The following is a 23,556-nucleotide window of genomic DNA, read 5'->3' as shown; positions in this document are numbered from 1 at the left end:
AAACAAAACAACTGTCATTTCCAGACTGAATACACTTACAATACTGTAAAAGATACCTCCTAACGTAACAGAAATGCAAAGTTTTCACTAGCTTTTAACTCGATACATAAACAAAGACGACTCATGCAAACAATTATTATTTAATTAGCTAGAACAAAAGATAAATAGCATGTCCATTGTATTTTATTTACCATAATATTTTGCATTCTACTTCCCATTTAAATGTAGCCAACTATTAGTTAAACAAAGTTAACAAGAAACAAAGTGTAATAAATGTATCAGTATAGTCCATGTCAACAGACTTGCATAAAGTTATAATTGGCTGTTTTGGGCTGAAAATATTTTCATTGCTTTGTATACTTTATTTAACATATAAGATTTTTATTTTTTTTTCTGTTTAGACTCCTTTCAAAGTAAAAGGAGTTTTATATTACTGTACTGACAAGTAAAAATACACAAATTGCTATTATAGTCACTTCGAAATAGCAAGACTGGAGTAAAAACTTGTCAAGCCTTTTTCACAAAAGTTATTTCAGAAATGATCCCTGATTGTATTAAGCTGTGTTTTTTTATAATGTAGTAACTTATTTAATACACCTTTTAAACAAAGTAGTAGTTTCCCCAAGAATGTATTTCTAAATTTAATTGCGATCAGAAGTTTATTTTGACACAGCTGTTTCCTGAGCTGCACTGTGAGATGGCCTTTCTTCAGATGGAGCATTGTTGAACATGAGCCTCCTGATGATATCGGCGTAATAAGGTCCATAGACAGTCTTATTGTAGTTAACCAAAGACAAGAACTGAGCTGCCACTGGCATTAGGTCATATTTGATGATGGTCAGACCAGCTGGTACTTGTTCAAGTTTCCCTTGAGGCTTTGCATCACAGATGAGCATTTTGAAGTACTGTTGGAAACGATCCTCTATAAAAATTAACAAATAGTTATTACTATATTATTAACAGACAAAATATATACTTGTAATAAAATGTAAAATGTAATAGCTTAATCAAAGAAAACAACAAAGACCACAACAAAAATATTCCAGTTCCACTGATCTTACCAACTAGTGTGCGGATGGGATTATCCTTCTGGGTGATGCTGCATATCTGTCCTGTAAGAGTGGCTTGCAATGTTGGGGTCAATGGTGAGTAACCTCTCTCTGTTAGAGACTTGTTTAATTCACAGCAGATTTGTGCACTTATGCCCTGTAGCGTCTCCTCAAGGTTAAAGTCACTGAAAAATATTAAGAAAGTGGTTGTATTTTTTTGTTTTCATGTTTTGTTTCAGCAAAGAACTTTAGGATATATGGGCATAACATAATGACCACTCTGCAAATATGCAGCCCGACACAACAATAAACTGCGATGCATGCTCACCAAATACATTTTTGTGTAATCAATCTTATGGGTACTTTTAATTCCTTTTGACCATAAACACAGATGAGAAAACACAAGCAATAGCTCCATGGAGACAAGCCAGTTGCAGACCCCCACCAGAAAAGCTACATAGTATGCACCTTTAAGAATACTTAACATAAAAATTATGCCATAGCATAATCATAGACTATTAACTCTCTTCACTTTTAATATGCAGGCTGTTGGGGATAGAAGAAATTAATTTAACTTCCTACATGCAACTCTTTCACAAATTGACGTCATTTATGCAAACTCTCAGTGGTCGTAACTGTTTGCTTGATTAAAATAAAAATAAACAAGTGCACTAACGGTCTGTGCATTCCATCCAGTAGAACGTTAGTCATCCTCTTTAGACGCTCGGACAGAGTGGGCAGGTCCTGAATAGGTCCTCCAATTGTACTGTAAACAATAAGCAGTACTTCATTGACTGCCTGACACTGCTGTAAATGCTCCTGAATCTGTTGTAGACGTCCCTCATCTGTCATCAAGGTCTAACATAGAAAATAAATTATTAGAAAGTAATTTCACTCAGAGGTAGAATGTGAATGCGAGCAAGAAAATTACCTCTGGTAGTGTGTTCTTGGTGTAGTCCCATGTGAGGAGATGGAGGAAGGCAGTGTTTAGGACCTGGAAAGGCCCAGGCACAGCTGTTTGCTTCACTTCAGTGGAGCTGACAGCAGACTGCAACTCCTCCAGTGCACATTTGATCCACTTGGTGGTGTTATCTAGTGCATCTGAGATAAGGGACAGATTATTATTATTTTATCCTTGTTAATAAATTGATTTGAATAAATTAGGTTGTTCTGTCACTTACTGGGTATTTTGTCCAAAATGTTTTGGAAGCGTCCCCTTTCATATTCAACACCTTGTCTGAGTAGCACAGGCCGTATAACATTTAATTCCAAGTTTACCATATCAGCTTTCATAAGGTCCAGCACACGGAAGATCTCCCTAAACAGGGTCAGCCAATATATACAAGTTTATAATTACACCATCAAATTAAAATCACTTTATTTTTTTTGTCCTCACCTGAAAAGTGTCACTATGTTGTCTGTGTTTTGTCGAAGCTTCTTGATTTCTTCATCCCTTAATGGTGCACATAGTTTGCCCATGGTAGTAATAATGTATGATGTAATCCCCTGTATGTCTATGACATCATTATCCACCTGCTTACGAATTAGGTCAATATCCAGCACCTCCATAATCTGGGTCCGCATACGACTGGCACCAGGGTAGAGGACTGACAACATTATCTAATGACCAGAGATAACATTAAAAAGGTTATTGACCAGCAAACATTTAAAAACATCACAAATGTGTTTCTGGATGTGGGAGCTAACCTCTCTGATTTCCTCCAGAAGTCTAATGGCTTGTCCATACTCAGGTGGATCATCATTGAGCTCAGCCTCCAGGATATCCCAGAATGCTTTGTGGAGATTATCTTTAACCAACTTAAATAAACTGAAAAGCAAAGGTTGACATTTTACTCATAAGTATTTGTAAAAGTGAAATAAATAATTAAATGTGTTATACCTATCCTGTGGTGGGCTGTAAGGTTCAAAGTGAAAGTTTGGATTCACAATAATCTCATGAGCAAGAGTCAGGTTTGAAAGTTCTCTGGCAGAATCCATGACTTCATCCAAGGTGAGTGCTTTGGGTGGGCTAGCTGTGGGAGGGCAAATGTGAAACAGGTCCAATAAGTAAACAAACACACGTTTCTCATTTTCACAAATGAGAAAACAAACAACTAAGTCACTGCATATGAAGTACAGAAATATAGAGGAGTATTTTGGTACATCTTAAAATAAGAAAAAAAACTTACAGGACGGTGTGCAATGTTTGCTGGAGTTATTGCTTGCAAAGCCCTCCTGGGAGCAGTCCAGGTCACTTGCAGATGTGATACTGTCACAGTGCTCTGAGGAGGACTCCACATCGCTGCAGTGGTCCTCACCACTGGCAGACATGGAGCCAGGTCTCTCATCATTTAGAGGCATGGTGAGTTAATACTGCAATTACAATATACAAATGAGTGATTAACAGCTCCAACCTCTTTAACAATTTATAAAATGTAAATTCCATTCAGCTTAAATAAGAATGTAATAGGTCTTAATAAAAGTTTAATACATTAAATATTTTGTTTCTGTTAAACATATTTTATATGCTTTAATGGAAAAAATATATATATATCAGAGTAAAATTGACATTAGCAGATAACAGACTTAGAGTTTTATGAAACAGAACAAAAGAGAGTGTGACAACTGTGTGACAATGCAATTCACTCATCATTAACAAGATGGTTAACAATGTGTCACAAAAACACCAGTTGTCGTGAAGATGGGGCCATTTTGTAGTCCTCATGGGAACTCAAATGTTCTGGATCTTTTCATGGCCACCTGTTTTCACAAGGAACTCTTATTTCTAGAATTTCTTGGCAATAAAAGGGACACAGTCTGGTCCCAACTACAATCAAATGTTTCCAGGGCAACAAAGCGACGCAACAGTCATAAAGATCCTGTTTCACTGGTCTCACTTGTCTGCTGTTGTTTCATGCAAACAACAGCAGAAAATATACAGTTTCAAAGTGATAAGAAGATGAGAAGATTATTTTACTTATGATTTTAGATCAGCAAAAAGATTATTTATAAAATTATCTACAGAATCACAGTATTGCTAGAATGACCATTGGGTGCCACTGTCACCTTCTCTGGTCTCACTTATCGACAGCCAAAAATGAACACACACACCCACTTGCTGATAGTTCTGTTTAAAGATAGTACAACTGTGGGGGTGCATTTATAAACCTGTGTCCAAAAACCTGTACTGAAAACATATAGGCCTACACACAACTTAAAAATCTACACAACAGAACAAAATAGTAATGTTCTCCTAATTACTGAAACATGACTAAAGATATGTTTTATAAGTACTCCTATGTAAAAAATAGCAAAACTGAAGTAAGAAATAAATTGTAGGTTACATTTATCTAAGATACTAAAAAAAATCATATGACAGCGCCTAATAACCAAATAACTACTAATAATAATAACTACTAATAATTATTACATACCATACTTTGATGAGAACTAAACAAAATGATCCAAAACACGAGTTCTCCTTGTACTGACTTCGAACTAACAAAGACAGTACGCTGGCAAAGGGATTTTACTGCAGTATAATGTAAACAAAGCCGTGGGCTGCACCATAGACAAGCTGGCTATTCCTATTGGACGCAGCCATCTGTCTGTCAGCCATAGAAGGAAAATCTTTGGTTACATAGCAAAGCACATGGATAAAAAAAAATGTCCACACACGCGTAAGAACAGGGTACACGTGATCAGGGTCCCAGACCAAAACAAGACCTCAAGGATGTTAATAAAATGCTTTAGATGTATCTGTAACACACACACACATACACGCACACCATGGGTTATATTGTCATTACAAATATTATTTTTAGAACGCTGTAAAGTTGTCAATAATCAACAAAAAAAACGTTGTGTTAGGCCACCTATATTGTCAATTGTGTAACTTGTCCAACTCTAGGCTCACCAACTGCATAAATTACAGCATTACTGGGTCTGGTTTATTTAGTTATTTGGTTTTGTAACCGAGTTTCCGCCCAACAAAGGAAATCAGCCAAATAAAGTTGACAAAAAGTCCGTGAGATATAAGTGTAGATTCAATGTGGAAGCGTGTATTACCTCCTTTAAGTCTCCCCAAATGGAGACTTGCAAGAAAAACAGCTCAGGAGAGATTGAAGATTGACCGTTGCTCTGCTCTGGTCGTCACTTTGTTAAAGGTACTTGTTTCTCTCAGCTCCTCGGGCACAAATAGACTAAACCATTTACTCTTCCAACAGGGGACCGACATCTAAAATTGACTCTGATATGTCGTTTATCAGCTCTCATTTGGCGTTTTTTACATTCAAGCAGGATATATGTACATATTTAACACATTATTCCTTAGAAAAAGCAAGGATGTCACATAATTTGTGCCGGTAACCCTGTCTTTAAAATGGTACAGTCCCCCTCCCCCCCTTTCACGTTCAGTGTCTTTGTTTACGGATGTGACCTCAACTAATGTCATTGACGTACTGTATTAAGAACACAGGGCTTGCAGAACATGTGTAATAATAACCTTCTATAGATAGCCATATATTGTCAAAACATGGGCCTAGGCCTACATAAAAAAATATTCACAATTTACAGAATACAAGTTACTACCTACATTTCCCTGCCTGCAAAATAGGCTGTTGTATGTAGATTGCTGGTATAGGCTACATTTTTATTCTAGGGGCTCTACATCTTCACCTGGTAGGCCAGTAGCAGGGATGAAGCGCTCAGTGCTCTCATTGAAGTAACTACTGCTTTGGGACGCTGCTAGGAATTGCTTTGTGGAGGTTTTGGCTGCCGGCAGCCTTCTGCCCTTGTAGCTTTTCAGCCGCTCCCCCAATCTTGATGCAAGTCCTGGCTGGCAGGTGGAGCTGGTGACCTATCGCTGCCTTGCGGCCTGTATGAGGGTGATTGCTCCACATCTGCCTCATCCTCAACCTGAAAGGACACTGATGAGCTCATCACTGGAGTTGGAGAAGTAATTTTGGGGGCTACGTTGCTTAGCTGGTCTCCAGCTTGTCAGCTTGTGAGGCCCCTGCTGAAGAAGAGCAATTTAGATTTTAATGATTTTAACAATTATAGACCAGTGTCTAACTTACCATTTTTAAGCAAAATTTTAGAAAAACATGTTTTTACCCATCTTAATTATTTTTTAAACACACAGAACATTCTTGAAGAATGTCAGTCTGGTTTTAGAGTAAACCACAGTACAGCGACAGCCTTGACAAAGATTTTAAATGATTTTAGACTAAATTATGATTCTAAACAGGTGACAGTGTTTGTTCTACTGGATCTAAGCGCTGCCTTTGATACAGTAGACCACACTATTCTTTTAAACAGACTCAAACACCTGGTCGGCCTCTGGTACTGTACACAAATGGTTTACTTCCTACCTCACAGACAGAACATTTATGGTAAGTTTAGACGCCTACTCCTCTCAGGTTCATAAAATCACATGTGGAGTGCCCCAGGGTTCCATTTTAGGTCCTATACTTTTTAACCTGTACTTGCTCTCTCTTGGTGATGTCATCAGGAGACATGGAATCAGCTTCCACAGCTATGCAAATGATACACAGCTTTACATCTCCATGTCTCCTGATGACACCAGCCCAGTGGATGCTCTTTTTAACTGTATTTTAGACATCACATCCTGGATGGCAGAAAACTTCCTCCAGCTTAACCAGGACAAAACTGAGGTTTTAATCATCGGTCCTGAGGCCCAGAGAGAGAAACTTTTACCCAAATTACAGTCACAGTCTTTTAATCCATCATCACAAGTAAGAAACCTGGGTGTTATTTTTGACTCTGAGCTGACTTTTATTCCACACATTAAAAACATCACAAACATTTTTTTTTACCATTTGAAAAACATAGCCAGAGTCCGTCCCATTCTCTCTCAGGCCAACACAGAGACGCTGATGCTTTTATCACCAGTCGTATAGACTACTGTAATGCCCTGCTCTCTGGTCTTCCCAAAAAGGCTATTTCAGGTCTACAATTATTACAAAATTCAGCAGCGCGTGTCCTGACTAAGACCAGGGGGCGGTTTTAGAATCCCTGCATTGGCTCCCTGTGTGTTTCAGGATCGATTTTAAGGTTCTTTTACTGGTTTTTAAATGTCTTAATGGTCTTGGGCCTTCTTATCTTACAGAACCGCTTTTATCCTATGAACCCTCGTGGCCCCTGCGCTCCTCCGGCAGCAGGCTCCTAGTCATCCCCAAAGTCAGGACACACACTCACGGAGAGGCCTTTTTCCAGTTTTATGGCCCCCGTCTATGGAACAGTCTGCCGGAGGACCTCAGGGCCGCAGAGAACATTCAGGTTTTAAAAGCAGGCTCAAGATCTTTTTAGCATAGCTTTTGATTAGTATTTATCACTTTAGCTTACTTCTCTATTTATTCAGGCTGGCTAGTGTATGTTGATATCCATGTTTTACTTATGTTTTCTTTACTTGTTTAGCTTTGACTTATTTTATTTCTTTTAATCATTTTATATTTGCCAGTGTTTCCTCTGAGGAGCCCTCTGCACCGGGAGCTGTGGTTGGCTGTGGCTGCTGGGCCCTGGCTCGTGGGCCCTGGAGGTTTGGTCTTGACCTCATCTCTTCTCTGGGCCCCGGGCTGGTGTCCTGTGGCTGCGGGTGACCCTGCTCCTGGTGCAGATGGTTCCTCTGGTGGCGCTCTCTCATCTGGTTCATCTTTATCCAGCCTATGGCATTTAAACTTATTTTAATGAAACCAAAGGTATTTTAACACATGTTGGGGTGGAGGGTGGGAGTGTGCGTTGGGGTGGGGGTTCTCTGGTTGTGTTTATTGATGTGTTGGGGTTGGGTTGTTGGGCTGTGGGGTGGTTGGGTGGGTTTGGTGGGTGGGACTGATTTTAGTGCACTGTAAAGCACTTTGTGTTACATTTTTCTTGTATGAAAAGCGCTTTATAAATAAAGTTTGTTGTTGTTGTTGTTGTTGTTGTTGTTGTTGTTGTTGTTGTCGTTTTATAACCCGGGAGGGTGGTAATGTAAAAAGAAACAGTCTTCTGTCAAGAGTGTTTATTGGCTGTTTATCATTCCAAGTTAGGGTCTATGTTAGGCCCCCATTAAGGTGCTTCAATCATGATATCTCTTAGTGTGATGCTTCAGCCCTTAAGAGCTGAAACTGTGGTGAAGCTCATATGGCATCTTCTAGGGAGTGTAGCCTTTTTGTGAAAGTCAAGAGGGTACAGTCAGCAGCACAAAATGACATATACTGAAGCCATGAAGAGAGTAGAGGGAGTCACTTGAGGTTGCCTGTGCAGCCTCGACTGTCCCCTGCTGCAGTTGGAGAGCAAAGTACTTTAGCTATTCAAATGTTATTTGGGTCTTGTGAAAAGAACTCCAGATCAGTTATTATGCTATTTGTAGCTGAATCCACAGATAGATTCTTGTGGCCCAAGAGGTGCTCTCCACAGAGCCTGTTCTAGTTTATGAGGACAATCCAAGTGAGTTAATCTGATTCTTCAGACAATCAATTGATGACTTTGATGACAATGGTGCGTTTATAGACAGTCTTGAATGTACTTAACTTATTTCTCATTTTTTACATCTTGCAATGGAACACAAGATGTTTAATTGCAAATGGGCAGGAAATGGAAACAAATTATTAGGGAGTCTGTGCCAAAACCAGACCCCATATGTGTTCAATAAATCTGGCTGAAGCCTAACCTTGATTTTATTGTTCTAGGTTTTGAGTGTCTCTGGAAAGATAGACCAGATAGAAGTGGTGGGGGATGAGCAATGTTTATAAGAACAGTTATTCAATACAAGTCCATTAAATGGGGGGACACTTGAGTGTGTGATTACCATAGACAATATATATATAACTGGACATAACTAACTCACTAGCCACCGCGTTACAAATAGGAAGTGATCATGGTCGCACTTCCGGCTCCACCGAGTCTGGCTCCAATTCACTTTATATTGGGAAATTGTCACCCCTCTCTCTGTAACTGTTGCAGTGAGCCTCGTCATTTTGCTCTTAAACAAAAAACATAGTTGTTTTAAATACTGACGCACCAACATGGGTAGATCCAATCTCATGGAAGGAGTCTTGACCTAATGTTTGCTTCTCTATGTGTTTGGCACTTGTGTATTAGAAATAGCAGAGATAGAAAATGGCATACCCCAAGGAGCAGTTATTAGCCACATTTTATTTAACATTATAGTTAATGATATATTTCACTGTGTTTATGATACATTTGGTAAGTCATTGTTTGCTGATGGCGCTGTCTGGGGGAGTGGGCGGAATGTCAATTATGTCTTCACAGAAACTCAGAAGGCTCTCAACAAGTTATTCAGTGGGGAAATAAATGGACATTTAAATTGTCAATTGAAAAAAGCAAGTTTATGATCTTTGGTTTGAAAAGGAAAATTCCTTCCAATAGTCTTACCATGTATAACTTACCTATTGCAAGGGTTAAAGTGTTTACATTTTTAGGTTTATTGTTTGATGAGAAGTTCACTTGGAAAGTCCATGTAGATAACATTGTCAGTAAAAGTGAGAAGGTGATAAACATTAGGAGTGATCTGTCAGGGACTAACTGGGGTACTCTATCCAGCTGATCTTCAGAACCATGGTCAGACCTGTACTTGACTATGGGTGTGTAGTTTTTGGGGCCGCATCTCAATCTGTGTTAAAAAGACTGGACAGTTAAAAGCCCTTAGAGTTTGCTTTCCCAATGCGAAAGTGGCAGAAGCTATGGGGCTGTGGAAAATATGGTGATGGGCCTGGTGTAATCTCCTTTGCCGTTGTGGAAAAAAGAACTGCACATATCTGCTTTCAGGAATTTTTGAGTAGTCAAAATTAAACTGTCCATATTTTAATCACAGGGGGTTTAATCACAGGGCATCTGAGGTTTGTCCTGATTTTTATCTTGATTTTGTGTTTTCTTAATTGAATTGATAATATGGGGTCAAGGGGACATGCTGGGATTTTGGGAAACGAAGAAGCTGATTTTCTGGCTAGAAAAAGAGTCACTTCAGGATGAGTGCGTTAATCTGGTTCTATCATTGGCAAAGCAGGAATGCTACAGTCTGTAAACAACATCTTACTAATATATGGCAAAAAGATTGGGAGTGTGAGACCACTTGTCGAAAAGATAAAGGCTGCGACTTGGACATTGTGGTTTGGCTGCTTGTCTATTTAAAATTAGTAAGCACACTAGTTACCTCTGTCATTGTGGTAACCTGGAAATTGTTATCCATGTATTGGTTTCATACAGCATTTACAGTAGAGAGAGGAGGCAGCTCTATAAGGAATTATCACCTTCTCAATTAAAGCTATACTTTCGTCCGACATAAATTAAGTAAAAACCGTTTACCAGGCTACATTTTCTCCCTCGCTCTGGCCTCTATGTGAGAATATAATGTCCTTTAACGACGGTAGGGGGCAGCATTGCGCATCGTCGTGTATAGCCTGCCGGAATTTATTAGAAGAAGAAGAAGAAGTTTGACGAGCCGTCCCGTGCGTGAGATACCAAAACGAATGTTGAAAGAGAACGTCCGATGGCGGTAGATTTGACTCCTCGGTTTAGAAGATTAAACAGTCAAACGCGAAGTTTTCGTGAAAATGTGCTGCATGTACAACAAGGTAAGAGTCCGCTCACAGTAAGACGTAAATCCTATTTAAGGCAACTTTACTGTTCGTAAATACACCGCTTGGTTACTTTGCGGCTGCTGTTCGTGCATCAAGGGCAAGTGCAAAATGAACTTTGCCCTTTCATCTGTAAAGGCGAACGTTATTTGTAGTCCTTAATCATATACCAAAACGTTTTATTGGATGCTTGTTATTCTTGCCCATAAACTGTGCTCTTACCTCTTTACTGTGTCTATGTGTATTCAATCAGTCTTCATAATATTTTATAGGTTACTCCGGGCCCTTTGGTGCCACACAGCTATGGCACAACATAATCCATGCACTAAAGACACAGGTGGAGGTGCGCCACTGCCGGAGACATCTTCGTGTTCATGCAGACTGCTTCATGGGCTCTGATGCTGTGGATGCGGTCCTCAGTTTTCTGATGCAGAATGTAGTGTTTAGCACAAGTGAAGTGTCTCGTCTTAAAGCTGCACGCCTGTGTCAGGCTCTGATGGAAGCCAAAGTCTTTGAACCTGTAGGAACAAAGCTGTTTCACAAAGGAAAGGAAGTTTCCTTTGAGGATAGTACTTCAAGCCTGTATCGATTTATGGAGCCTTGCACCACCATAGTGGACACAGACACTGAAAATGTACAGCCACGAGAGCTTGAGACGAAGTGGAACATGAGCTACAGGTAAATTGAACCTCATGACATTTTTTCACATTTTTAGGAAGAGCAAATATGACATACGGTGTTCTTTTGTTATCTTTTTCTCCTCAGCCCGTCCGAAATAAGGACCATTTCAAATCCTATTGCTACTGGCCCATTTGAAAGGAGAATTCATAGGCTACTGAGGACTATAAGCGTCCAACTGCCCATTTCACCATCTCAAGGCAAAAGGAGCACAACCACCTTACTTTCCAAAGCTGGTAATATTGCTGGTATCATACAGCATTATTTTCTGAAATGACTGTATTTGAAAATGTTTGGCAGGTGGTGTATAAATAAACATCTATATATTTAATCTTAATAGTGGTGGAAGAGGTTTGGAAGCAGCAGACCCTCCTTCAGCTTTTACAGACTGTTGAAGTGCCTGTTCTGGACTCCATTTTGAACTCTCCTCCCAGGGTTCAGCGTCAGACCAGCCTGGCACCACTGTCCAAACAAGACCTTGTTATCTCCAACACATGCTTGGAGAGGGAACTGATGGATACCTTAAACCTTCCCCAGTAAGTATTCTTGTAAATGTTGACCAATATACAAATGTTATTTTAAACTATTACATTTTTTAGGCTAGATGAGTGGCTGTCTGCTGCAGCAGACCTTCTTGAGCTCTTTCCTGACCAACTGATAGTGGCTGCAGGAGAGCAGCTTAGTCAACAATATGACAATGTGTTTGCAGAGTATAAAGAGCAGTTGACAAACCAAAAGAGAGTTCTTTTTGACATAATTTCAAAGTATTACAATGGACAAGAAAAAAGCCCCCTTATCCCTGGACGCTATCTGGACATACATATTGCCATTCTACAATTGATAAGTGAGATATTTCAGTTGATATATATGATTTTGATTTAAATTGAAATTATATGATTTTTGTTTTTTTAAGATAAACTCATTTGTTGTTATCTTGTAATTAGATGATAACAAAATTGAGGACGCCATTAAAGCCTTCCAGTTATGTTTTCGACTTCTTGACACAAGTGTAAGAGATGAACTCAAAAGACTGGTGACATTCATGGCCACTGCAGCTCACCCAGAAGCCTGTTGTCTACAGAAACAAGTAACTATTTTTGTATTTTGATAGATCAGTATTTTTTATAATGGGATAATGTGACTGAGCTTAGAGTCTAAGCTCAGTCACATTATTGGCATGCATGATCTAAGCCTTAGATCATGCATGCCAAGTTCAAGATTTATTTTATTTATCATTTCCACATGAACATGACAGACCAAAAACTGATTCTGTTGTGTTTTACTTCTGCATTTAGATGGATAATAAGACCCTTGTTTGCCGAACATTTCAGAAAGCAATTGTACAAAATTATAAGCTTCACCAATCTCAAACTGAGGCTTTGCTTTTGTTTTTAATATCTAATCATACTGAGCTCTTCAAGGTATTGTATAATCTTTAATATTAAGTTCCACACATTTTTGATGAGATTAGTAGACATAATTTCTGTTTTATTTCAGATTCCTAAATCTGTTATTGACGGTGTGAGAGGAACACTGAGAAAGATGCAGCAGGGAGAAGATCCAGATACTCTCCCGAGTCTGTCTTACCGTTTAATCAGTCATTATTATCTGTAACTTCACTTGTAAGTCTGTGAATAAGTAAATGTAGAATGTTGTTGTGTTGCAGCTTTCACCTTTTGCCAGCAGATGACATCAGAGGAGTATGAGGACCAATGTGAGGCTGCCACTCTTGAAAGCCTCAAGATGCTTCTTCACAATATTTCAATGAACAAGAAAATGCCAGCCAAACAAAAGAAACGGTTACTCAAAGAGTTTGAAAAACATCATCCTGTGGTCTTTCTCCAGCATTTCCAAACTACTTTCTGAACACCATTTTTAATTTTTGGTAAACCTTTCCAGGTAAAAGCCTGGCCAATTTATCTGGGGAGATCTGTAAGCCCAGTGCTCGTATTCAAAATGTCTGGAGAAATAATATGTATAATACATTCTGTTTGTTTTACTAATTGTATAAAATTCTTATCATTTTCTGGAATAATAAGAAAAATATATTTCTAATCATGACTAGTTTGATAAATAATGGACTAATGTTTTTTTCTCTGCATTACAGAAATTATGGTGATCATACTAATGTAGCTTGAGCGTAACATCTATTATAAATATTGTTCTAACATTTGAATTACACTTAATTAAAGCAAAATTAATTTTTGCTTACATATTCTACATGTATTATTTTGTTTTTGTGGTTACGCTTAGCTGATTCTGGTTGGTAGAATCATGTAATCATGAATCAATGTACCTTAACAGCTGCTTATGTTACACATAGTTGAATCATTTCAGTGGCTGATTATGTAATATGAAATAAATTATATGAAATATTTTCCTGAAAGCTCCATCATTCATTCTCCACATTTATTTTGTAGAGCTTATGACATTTAAGCCCATTAAAAGCTTATTTTTATTTGATTTTAGGTTTATTTATTATAATTTGATTTGACTGGGGTGACACCGTGCACATGACGTCACAGATGCAGTGTGACAAACCAGGAAGTGGCTGTTTCAGACGTCTGCTAAGCTAGGTTAGCTCATTCGTATGCACCTGAAGTCATGGGGGAAGTGACTGATGCTTGACAGAAATTATTTGTGAAGGATTTTTATATATCTTGAGGAGTCAAGCATACATTTCGAAAAACTAGGTAAGTGGCCGTTCTTGTATATATTTATATATATATATGTATATTTTCCCCTCCTAAACAACACTGACGCTACCTCCTTCCCAGTTGCGTTGGTTTAGCTTTTGTATAGCTAGGTTGCGTTAGCTCAAATGATTGTTGCCAGGAAATTTAAATTGGCCCTGATGATCTTAACCCTTTTCATCGTTTGTCTTTATATAAATATGTGACACATTTAGAGCAATCGCTCGTTTATGTCTACATTCACAAATATATGGTATACACTGTGTATGCCAAATGCTAAATACAGCTGTGGTGCGACCATAAGAAAAATGTCACAAAACCTGCCATGACAAGTGCTACAACTAATGTACAACATTCATGTAAATCACCTTAAACCAAATGATTTTGTCATCTAACATGGCGTGATCAACAAATTACAAGAAATGCCAGCCATCGCAGTCTCGTATGCATACACAAGATGGAACATCCTGTTTATTAATAACTATATTGAATGAAGTACTGCTGTCAAACTCTGTTTAGTGAGATGATACAAGCAGCCTATATTATATTGAGTAATAATCCTATAACAACTAACAACTTCAGTGCACTTGATACTACACAATCATTGTCTCTTTTCAAGAATTTGAATAAAATATATAACACTTTCAAAACATCATAGTCCCAAACAAGGAGTATTAAGATTGTGCCAACCTGTAAACACTAAATGGTGCATTTATTCATAAATCTATGCAAGTTATAAAGTCAAATAAATGTTTCTCAACTATTTCAGTACATTAAATATTTTAACTGGACTTCTGACTTAAATTGTTCACTCTTTCAGATTTTAAAATGGAGTCTATGCTGAACAAACTGAAGAGCACAGTCACTAAGGTGACTGCTGATGTCACTAGTGCTGTTATGGGGAACCCAGTGACCAGGGAGTTTGAGGTTGGGAGACATATTGCTAGTGGGGGACCTTGCATGTGCTGGAGGATTTACAATGGCACCAAGAAATCCACTAAACAGGTGGGTTTGTCTGATTTACAGTCTCATTTTCGTAAAGATGCTTTCTGTATTCTATGTTTACGAGGAGGAATACATATACTAATACCCTACATTCTTTCTTTCTCTTCCAGGAAGTGGCAGTGTTTGTCTTTGATAAAAAAGTAGTTGACAAATATCAAAAATATGAAAAGGACCAAATTATTGATTCCTTAAAAAAAGGTGTGCAACAGTTGACAAGACTACGTCATCCTCGTCTTTTGACAGTGCAGCATCCTCTTGAAGAATCGCGGTAATTTACACAACCACACATCGCAGTTTCCATACAAAAAGTTTTTCGGTGTCAGTGTCCTCTTTAAATTAATGACAACAAATGCAATGACATACAACAAATTAGACCTACATCTTATAAAAGTCATATGGTTAACTTAATTACTTTATTTTGCAGAGATTGTCTGGCATTCTGTACAGAACCAGTGTTTGCCAGTCTTGCAAATGTGCTGGGTCAGTGGGACAACCTCCCCAATCCTGTGCCCAATGACATAAAGGAATATAAACTATTTGATGTGGAAACCAAATATGGCTTATTACAGGTGAGAATGGGCAATAGTGAGACATTTAGACTTGCATAGTTTTTATCTTCAGCCTCTTCAATATTGATATATTATTAATAGTATTTTGCCCATGGGGGCGTCCATGGTATTTAAGCGTTTGCACATGAACCAGAGAGAAGCTGTTTCAATTCCTGCTAATTACTCCACTCCAGTAACAGAAATCTGAATGAATGAGGCAGAATGAGGAAATTCAGTGTTGACTCTAGCTCAGGGATGGGCAAACATTTTGACATACGGGCCACAATGAATTATACAATTTAACAGAGGGCTGTGTGTTGTTTCTATGTCTATTGATCGCTCGATCGAGATTTGGCTTGTAATATGCAGCAAAGCATGAATATGCAAGGCTCATTGTACAAATTGTTTTCCAAATGCATTAATTAAATTAATAATTAATCTATTAAGCTTTAATTAAATGAACACAGCAGAAAAACTTTGAACAAGGTTTACCCCTATCTATTTTTAAATACCGTAAATTTCGGATTATAAGCCGCTACTTTTTTTCCACGCTTTGAACCCTGCGGCTTTTACAGCAGTGCGGCTTATTTATGGATTTTTTACTGGATAACGGCCCCTGGGTTTTATTTTCACGGACAAGCCTTCTACACGTGGCAGATAAATATGGCAAAAACAACTTAAGTGCATTAAAAAAATACAACTCACCAAACCGCTGCATCAGAGGGAGCCCTGCGCTGATTATGTGATTATGTCTACTCTGCTCCGCAGTTTCTTTCAAAAAAAAAAAAAAAAAAAAAAAAAAAACAACAAAAAAACTCTAAAGGCGTATCGTTTAATCCCAGGTGCTTATTCTCCATGTGCCAAAGCAGTTTTGAAGGTTTCATTGCCTTATTTGCTTTTCCCGTATGTTACGTAGAGCGGACTGTGCGCGTGAGTCACCTGCAGCGACAAACCCAGATTTTAAGTAGGTATTGTCTGTTAAATGTATCTTTCTTTTTCTTGGAGGTCGTAGTCTCCTCTTCTGGCTCCTCAGTTGTCCTTTTCCCCTTTGTTAAAAGCTGTGCGCACAGCGTCTGAAAATCAGGGCTCTTTACGCAGGACTGTGAGCTGTGTGTCAGTGTCTGTCTCTGTCTCTGTGTCTGTGAGACGTGAGACGTGTGCGGTGTTTGTTTTGAACATTGTTCCGCGAGTGTGACGCTTATTTTGAGCAACGAAAAATAAGAAAATATAATTTTATTTTAAGATCATAATAATCTTCCAATTTAAACTACAACAAAAAAGAGCTAACACAAATAAAATACACTTCAGCCACGCAGAGCCGCAGTATAAGGCTGAAAGAGGCGCATGCGGCTCCGGAGCCGCGGGTTGCCGACTCCTGAAATAGAGCCACTGCACGTAAGCTCGACATCAATGAATCCAACTTGGTCAATGTAAAAGACGACAAAAGTTTTCAGAGGAAATAAAAGCAGATTTTCCGTTTTGGTGCAGTTTTATTTTCTAAACCTGCAGATGTGTTCATCCCGTGTTGATGTCGTGTTGGTTCCAATTTTCAGGCACAGTTTTAAAAAAAAGCGTGTCAGTGCACCGTCTTTCTGTGTAAATATCTCATGTTACAATATGAAAACCTGCGGCTTTTATTCAGGTGCGGCTTATATATATGTACAAAATTGATTTTCTCTTCAAATTTAGCTGGTGCGGCTTTTATTCAGGTGCGCTCTGTAGTCCGAAATTTACGGTAATTTGGTCAAGTTCGGTGGGCCGGATAAATAAGCACGGGTTTGCCCATGTCTGATCTAGCTACTTAATAATTGTAACAGAAGAAAATTACTTCAGTGCCTAACCATGCCTCTGTCTCTCTTTTTTCTAAGATATCTGAAGGGCTGTCATTTCTTCACAGTGGAGTGAAAATGGTTCATGGAAACTTGAGTCCTGAAAACATCATTCTCAATAAAAGTGGTGCCTGGAAAATAATGGGTTTTGACTTCAGCATTTCCTCTATCAACCCCTCAGATGCAGAGGTCTGTTGGTTTGATTTTATTTTATTACTAGGACTATTAACATGATTTAATCCTTTCTATTTTAATTTATATACATATACGTACAAGAGCCTCTTTGAATAATTATATCTGGTTTCCTTCTCCTTGTAGCCTAAATACACATGTAAAGAGTGGGAGCCTAACCTTCCTCCTCTCTGCCTCCCTAACCCCGAGTACCTTGCCCCTGAGTACATCCTGTCAGTGAGTTGTGACTCGGCTTCTGACATGTACTCTCTGGGTGTGGTAATGCATGCTGTCTTTAATGAAGGCAAGCCTGTTTTCCAAGTCAATAAGCACGACATTTTTAAAAGCTTCAGCAGACAATTGGACCAGGTGAGTGACGCTGCCTGATTTTTTTTTTTTTACTCCTTTGATACAATTGAGGATTTGTTTAGACACTACATATACATTTTATAGCTTTCTCCCTAACTATTTCTACTATTATTAGTTGACCAATATAAGTCCAGCACTGCTAAACAAATTGCCAGAAGAGGTTCGGGACCATGTGAAGATGCTTTTAAGTGTCACACCAACTGTTCGACCTGATGCTGACCAGATGACAAAGGTCAGTTTAATTTAAAATCCTATAAAAAGTTCAATACAGGGAGGAGACCATATAACCCCTGTGTTTTTTGTTTTGTGTTCAGATCCCATTTTTTGATGATGTCGGAGCTGTAACTCTTCAGTATTTTGACTCACTCTTTCAAAGAGATAACCTTCAAAAATCACAGTTTTATAAAGGCCTGCCCAAAGTTTTGCCTAAACTTCCCAAGGTTGGTTGCTTGTTTATAATTTAGTCCAGGGATGTCCAAATTTTTTCAAAGAGGGCCATAGATTTGAAACCGTTACAAAGCAGAGGAACATAGCGGTTAATGCAGTCATTAAGCATAGGATTAACTGTGTGGGACATTAGGCTTGTAAATTTACAAGCCTAATGTTTGTCAGTCTCACACCAAAATACTAGTATTTGAGGTTATTATTGTTTGTTATTTCAGTAAATACCATGCTTATGATGATCTGGGCAAACTCAACAGGAAGCCTAAAGGCCAATAAAAAGTGTTTTGGGGGCACATTTTGCCCCTGGGCCATAGATTGGACATGCCTGGTTTACTCAGGCAGGTTATTTATATTTCATATTTTAAAGACAATTTATTTTCTAATCAGATTTGCCATGTTGCTTTCTTTTTTAGAGAGTAGTTGTGTATCGGATCTTGCCAGCATTGACTTCAGAGTTTGTCAATCCTGATATGGTTCCCTTTGTACTGCCTAACGTGCTGCTCATTGCTGAAGAGTGCACCAAGGAGGAGTATGTTCGCCTCATTTTGCCTGATCTCGCCCCAGTTTTCAAGCAGCAAGAGCCCATCCAGGTACAACATGTGTATGCACTTGTATGACAGTAACCTGGTAAAAACGTGACACAGGGAATGCTAGTGAGGCATTATGTAGATGTGGTGACAGATCCCTGATTATCAACATTTCTCTCTTAACTCAAATGTTACCAAGTATTCAGTATGTTTCAAGATTTGTATGTTTCCATTTTTCCTTTATGCTTCTTCAGGCTAGTAACATGGTAAGTGGGTTCAGCTTCTTGTAGTAACAACAATCACTAAGTAATTAACCAAACTAGCTCCACCCATACCCAAGAAGAAATATGTTATATTGTGTTTTCTTTTGATTTTAAACAAGAATTTTTATTACTTAGATTTTGTTGATATTTCTTCAAAAAATGGACTTGCTGTTAACCAAAACGCCAGCAGAAGACATTAAGAACAGTGTGCTACCTATGGTCTATCGCGCTCTTGAAGCTCCATCTGTACAGATTCAGGTATGAACAAAAAAATTTCTTTAAATACAGTGATTCTGAAATCTAATATGGTCCTATTTATTTATATATAATACAGGAGTTGTGTCTGAATATCATTCCTACATTTGCTAATCTGATTGACTACCCATCTATGAAGAACTCTCTTATTCCAAAGATTAAATCAGCGTGTCTGCAGACGTCTTCTCTCGCTGCAAGTTTTCATTTATATTAAAATAGAAAGATATACCAAACAGACAATTGGTTAACTTTACCTAATGTGTATCCTTTTGGTTTTTAGGTACGGGTGAACTCTCTGGTGTGTTTAGGGAAAATTTTAGAATATCTCGACAAGTGGTTTGTCATTGATGAGATCCTCCCATTCTTGCAACAAATTCCATCCAGAGAACCAGCTGTGCTCATGGGAATACTAGGTATTTAGCATCCTTTAATGTTTTTAAAATGTGTGATTTTAGGCAACTCAAATATTGATTAGTAACTTTTCTTTCCATATTATAGGAATTTACAAGTGCACCTTCAGTCACAAGAAGCTGGGCATTCCCAAAGAGCATCTAGCCACCAAGAGCCTGCCCCACCTTGTGTCTCTCAGTATAGACAATAACCTCAATCTGAACCAGGTACAACAACTCAACAGAGGATGCCGTTGTGTTTTTATGCTGGTTATCAAAAAAACTTCTTTTTTTTTTTTCCCCCACAGTTTAACTCTTTCATGGTGGTTATTCGAGAGATGCTGAGTCGAATGGAGGCTGAACACAAGACTAAGTTGGAGCAACTTCATGTGATGCAGGAACAGACCAGGTATGTTTGTAAAAAAACATATTGCAATATAAAGAAAAACATAATACAATAGATTTGAATAGTGGACATATGTTCCCAACTTAAAATATGTTTTGCCTGTTTTGTAGAAGTTTAAACATATCTAACCAAGGGAACCAATCAGAAGAGACAAAGTCCACACCAAACTCTGGAAACCAGGTTAGATAACACATATACACAAGACTGCTGAAGCTTTGTTATGGGTCATTTGCCTTTCATTTCTTGATATTGTTCCTACTGCTACTTTTTAGATGGATGATATTTTTGGAAGCACAGCTGTCAACGGCAAAGAGCATGGATCCTCTGCACCACCGCCCAACAGAGTAAAAATTTATTTTTAACACGTACTATTTTAACATGATTTGTATGTAAATTGTCTTTGTCTTTTTATGTTTTCTTGCTCTCAGATGTCTTTGACATTAGAAGAAAAACAGCGACTCGCTAAAGAGCAAGAGCAGGCTGCTAAACTTAGGAGTCAGCAGCCATTAGCACCACAAACTGTTAAACCATCTTCCACTTCATCCAATCAGGTAATACTGCGTCTATATGTTAGTATGTTCCTTAATGTTAAACTAGAATCTATGATAAATTTGCATTTTCTGTTGCAGACAAAAGACCTGACCAGCAGTCTTCTAAACAATATGACTTCTTTAAACAGTATGTCTTTGGCCAACACACCACGTCTTGGTCCAGTGCAGGGTTCTACTATATCTACCTTCCCTACTCCTAACCCGATGATAGGCTCCATGGGCGCTCCAATGTCCAATGGCTTCAACACATCGATGGGCTTTCAAGCTGCTGGCATGGGGATGGGCATGCGACCTCCAGGCCCCAGTCTTTATGGTGGGATGGCTACCACCACTAGCGCCCCGAACTTTGGTGCCCTGGCACAGAATCAAGGACAAATGGGACAGGCAAATAAAGTTCCAGATATGTCAGCCTTGGACAGTCTTTTTACATCTAATAAGCCCAAAGTCCCGCTCAACCAAATTGGTTCCAAACCTGGTCCTGCTCCGGCAAACAGCACTCCCTGGCCCAATCAGTTCAGTTCAGCCCACAACACATCAATGCAGGCAGCGCCGGCAGGCATGGGCGGCTTCGGGATGCAAGCAAACCCTTTTTTCAGTCCACAAAACTTTCCTCAACCTGCCGCCCCACCTGGCATGAACCAAAGTGCAATTAAACAGAGTACATCAGTTAACAATGACCTAAAAGACTTATTTGGCTAACAATATGGAAAAGACTAAAAACAATTCAACAGATATAACTTAGATAGAGATTTGTGATTGGAAAATTGAAAACAACTGGATGAATGGAAAAAAAACAACAACTTTTCTCTAGTTTGGTAATTTAATTGGATTCTGACCACCTAAAATTGACTTTTTACTTGAATAGGATATCGTAGGTGAGGACTTGAAAATGCTGGAAGTTAAAATATTTTCTTAGACTTTTTTACTCAAAACTTGGTGTTATTCCAAATCCGAAGGATCTCTCTTTGTATCATAAAAAGTGAACTGGGTGGTATTTTAAAAATATATCCTAAAAAGATGGCATATTTTTTTGTTTTATTGTACACATTCATACTGTTTATTTCTTAATTTTATACTCAAGGCTGCTTTCATGTTTTATGGATTTCACTGTCACATGAATAACATTTTTTTTTTTTTTTTTTTCCTGAAGTCAGAAAACAAAAAGCTGTTATGGTTTAGGTTCAAACAATGTGGCCCTTTGAATCCTGTTCATAGAATTAGAATGGGATTGGGAAAATCATCCATTCAGAATTTTACATTTAAAATATCAAACAGATCAAATGTGACACAGGTGTTTTTCAGTTTTAGATACATGGCTATGTTTGAAGAGAAGTCTGTAGGTTTTGTCAGTCATTTCGCCTTCATGTTGTGTCTGTTTGTGTATGTGTGGAGTGACACTTGATGCTATTGCTTAGGTTTTATTGTTAAACCTCATCTCTTGCACTGCTTATGGGCCAATGTGCCTTTCCTGTGGACAATGAGATAGATATTCTCACTGAAGTATTATACCCCTTTCAGTTTGCAGTTTAAATTTTGGCTTTTCTTTTCTTCAAAAAATCTCGCATGTTACTGAACTCAACCACAAATGATTTAGGATTTTAAATGAGTAATTCCTTGCTATTGCAATGACCAATACTCTTAATCACTGGATTTAAGACACCGTGTTTCAGCCTTTTCACCTTTTCATTAAAGGTGAAACCGTGCTGATGACGTAAAAATGTAAATATATAATTATTGAGAACAATGTATGGCCTTGAAATTTTAATCTTGTAGTTAAGGGGCCTTCAATGAGTTGTGTGCAATAATTCTATTAGTAGCAGATGGTAATGTTTGTCAGTGTCCATAGACCATATGCTAAATTTAATTTTTTACAAATGATCATTACACTGTATAAACTATATGTTATGTGATCTCTCTTTCCATAAAAAATGTTCAGTTTCACTTGATTTGAATAATATATATAAACAAAACATATGGAAGCTTTCATGCACTATGTGAATTTTTTATGATTAAAATGTATTACAGTTGTTTTTTTTTTGCATATGTTACTGTTATGTGGACCATAATTGTAAATGGTTGAAATGAAATGATTCACTGAAAATATGGGAATATAAAATCATTCATTGTGAATTTAATATGTGTGCTGCTGGCAAAAACAGTATTATAGCCTACATTTAAAAAGTTCAAGGCTTATTGGAAGCAAACTACTTCAAGCACTCGAAAGTGAAGGGACAAAACCAGACCAAACCAACTGGGGGTGCAGTTACGTTTCAAAGAGGACCCAACCCGGACCCACCTGGCCATGTTTTTTTTTTTTCTAACCTAATCCTCCACATGTTGACATTGTTTTACATATAAAACAAGCCCCAACCCTTTTCCTAACCTTAATCATTACAAATTTATGCCTAATCTTAACCAGACACAGGGCCTACAGCAACACATTCACAGACAAACTACATAATAAGCCTGTTAATTGTATAATTGTAATTGACAACACAAAGTTAATTTAATGTTAGGAAACTTCTAGAAATGTATTGTGGATTAAATGTACACTCTTTAAAAATATATGAAATGAGCTTTATCACCTTTCAGAACTAAGGCAGCAAGTGATGAAACATGTAATTAAATTGCTTATAAAGAGTAAGTTAATGAAAAAGTAGAGGCATGTGGAGGAGGCTCAGAGGTCTGCGGGGGCAGGATCCTCTGGGTGGAGGCCTGCAGACTCTCTAGAAAGTAATATAGGCAGAAAACACCAGATTGCATTGTATTTAACGGGTATT

General features: G+C 38.1%; 3 protein-coding genes across 3 annotated transcripts; 2 read left to right on the top strand and 1 right to left on the bottom strand.

The window, feature by feature from the left end:
- Window positions 1-640: 640 nt before the first annotated feature.
- Window positions 641-5,211, bottom strand: tcp11l2 (t-complex 11, testis-specific-like 2). The gene is made up of 10 exons (XM_033989977.2): window positions 5,118-5,211; window positions 3,239-3,422; window positions 2,950-3,082; window positions 2,757-2,877; window positions 2,446-2,669; window positions 2,231-2,367; window positions 1,981-2,150; window positions 1,726-1,907; window positions 1,062-1,234; window positions 641-922 (listed from the first exon to the last, which is right to left on the bottom strand). Exons 2-10 carry the CDS (start codon window positions 3,408-3,410, stop codon window positions 660-662), a joined length of 1,575 nt encoding a protein of 524 aa, XP_033845868.1. The 5' UTR covers window positions 3,411-3,422; window positions 5,118-5,211; the 3' UTR covers window positions 641-659.
- Window positions 5,212-10,486: 5,275 nt separating this feature from the next.
- depdc4 (DEP domain containing 4) lies at window positions 10,487-13,707 on the top strand. Its single transcript, XM_033989892.2, has 9 exons — window positions 10,487-10,645; window positions 10,921-11,326; window positions 11,414-11,562; window positions 11,667-11,862; window positions 11,926-12,170; window positions 12,271-12,413; window positions 12,622-12,747; window positions 12,824-12,902; window positions 12,993-13,707. Exons 1-9 carry the CDS (start codon window positions 10,561-10,563, stop codon window positions 13,190-13,192), a joined length of 1,629 nt encoding a protein of 542 aa, XP_033845783.1. The 5' UTR covers window positions 10,487-10,560; the 3' UTR covers window positions 13,193-13,707.
- Window positions 13,708-13,852: 145 nt separating this feature from the next.
- Window positions 13,853-22,799, top strand: scyl2 (SCY1 like pseudokinase 2). The gene is made up of 19 exons (XM_055231484.1): window positions 13,853-14,019; window positions 14,840-15,024; window positions 15,135-15,292; window positions 15,449-15,593; window positions 17,441-17,590; window positions 17,720-17,941; window positions 18,057-18,173; window positions 18,256-18,381; window positions 18,799-18,975; window positions 19,167-19,178; window positions 19,311-19,433; window positions 19,510-19,623; window positions 19,711-19,843; window positions 19,929-20,047; window positions 20,128-20,228; window positions 20,336-20,405; window positions 20,498-20,569; window positions 20,654-20,776; window positions 20,855-22,799. The coding sequence occupies exons 2-19, from the start codon at window positions 14,848-14,850 to the stop codon at window positions 21,473-21,475; spliced, it is 2,760 nt and encodes a 919-aa protein (XP_055087459.1). The 5' UTR covers window positions 13,853-14,019; window positions 14,840-14,847; the 3' UTR covers window positions 21,476-22,799.
- The last annotated feature ends 757 nt before the right edge of the window (window positions 22,800-23,556 follow it).

Source organism: Periophthalmus magnuspinnatus, chromosome 23, assembly GCF_009829125.3.
Source record: "Periophthalmus magnuspinnatus isolate fPerMag1 chromosome 23, fPerMag1.2.pri, whole genome shotgun sequence".
Classification (NCBI taxonomy): Eukaryota; Metazoa; Chordata; class Actinopteri; order Gobiiformes; family Gobiidae; genus Periophthalmus; species Periophthalmus magnuspinnatus.
This window is presented reverse-complemented; position numbering and strand designations above follow the sequence as displayed.

Coding starts and splice junctions, on each gene's coding strand:
- tcp11l2 (XM_033989977.2), bottom strand. CDS start 3,410: ATGCCTCTAAATGATGAGAGACCTGGCTCCATGTCTGCCAGTGGTGAG. Junction 2,151..2,230: donor CATTTTGGACAAAATACCCA/GTAAGTGACAGA, acceptor CCCTTATCTCAG/ATGCACTAGATAACACCACC. Junction 1,235..1,725: donor CTGGATGGAATGCACAGACC/GTTAGTGCACTT, acceptor AATATTTTTCAG/TGACTTTAACCTTGAGGAGA.
- depdc4 (XM_033989892.2), top strand. CDS start 10,561: ATGGCGGTAGATTTGACTCCTCGGTTTAGAAGATTAAACAGTCAAACG. Junction 11,863..11,925: donor GATACCTTAAACCTTCCCCA/GTAAGTATTCTT, acceptor TACATTTTTTAG/GCTAGATGAGTGGCTGTCTG. Junction 12,903..12,992: donor AGATCCAGATACTCTCCCGA/GTCTGTCTTACC, acceptor GTTGTGTTGCAG/CTTTCACCTTTTGCCAGCAG.
- scyl2 (XM_055231484.1), top strand. CDS start 14,848: ATGGAGTCTATGCTGAACAAACTGAAGAGCACAGTCACTAAGGTGACT. Junction 19,434..19,509: donor CTCCATCTGTACAGATTCAG/GTATGAACAAAA, acceptor TATATAATACAG/GAGTTGTGTCTGAATATCAT. Junction 20,570..20,653: donor CTGCACCACCGCCCAACAGA/GTAAAAATTTAT, acceptor TCTTGCTCTCAG/ATGTCTTTGACATTAGAAGA.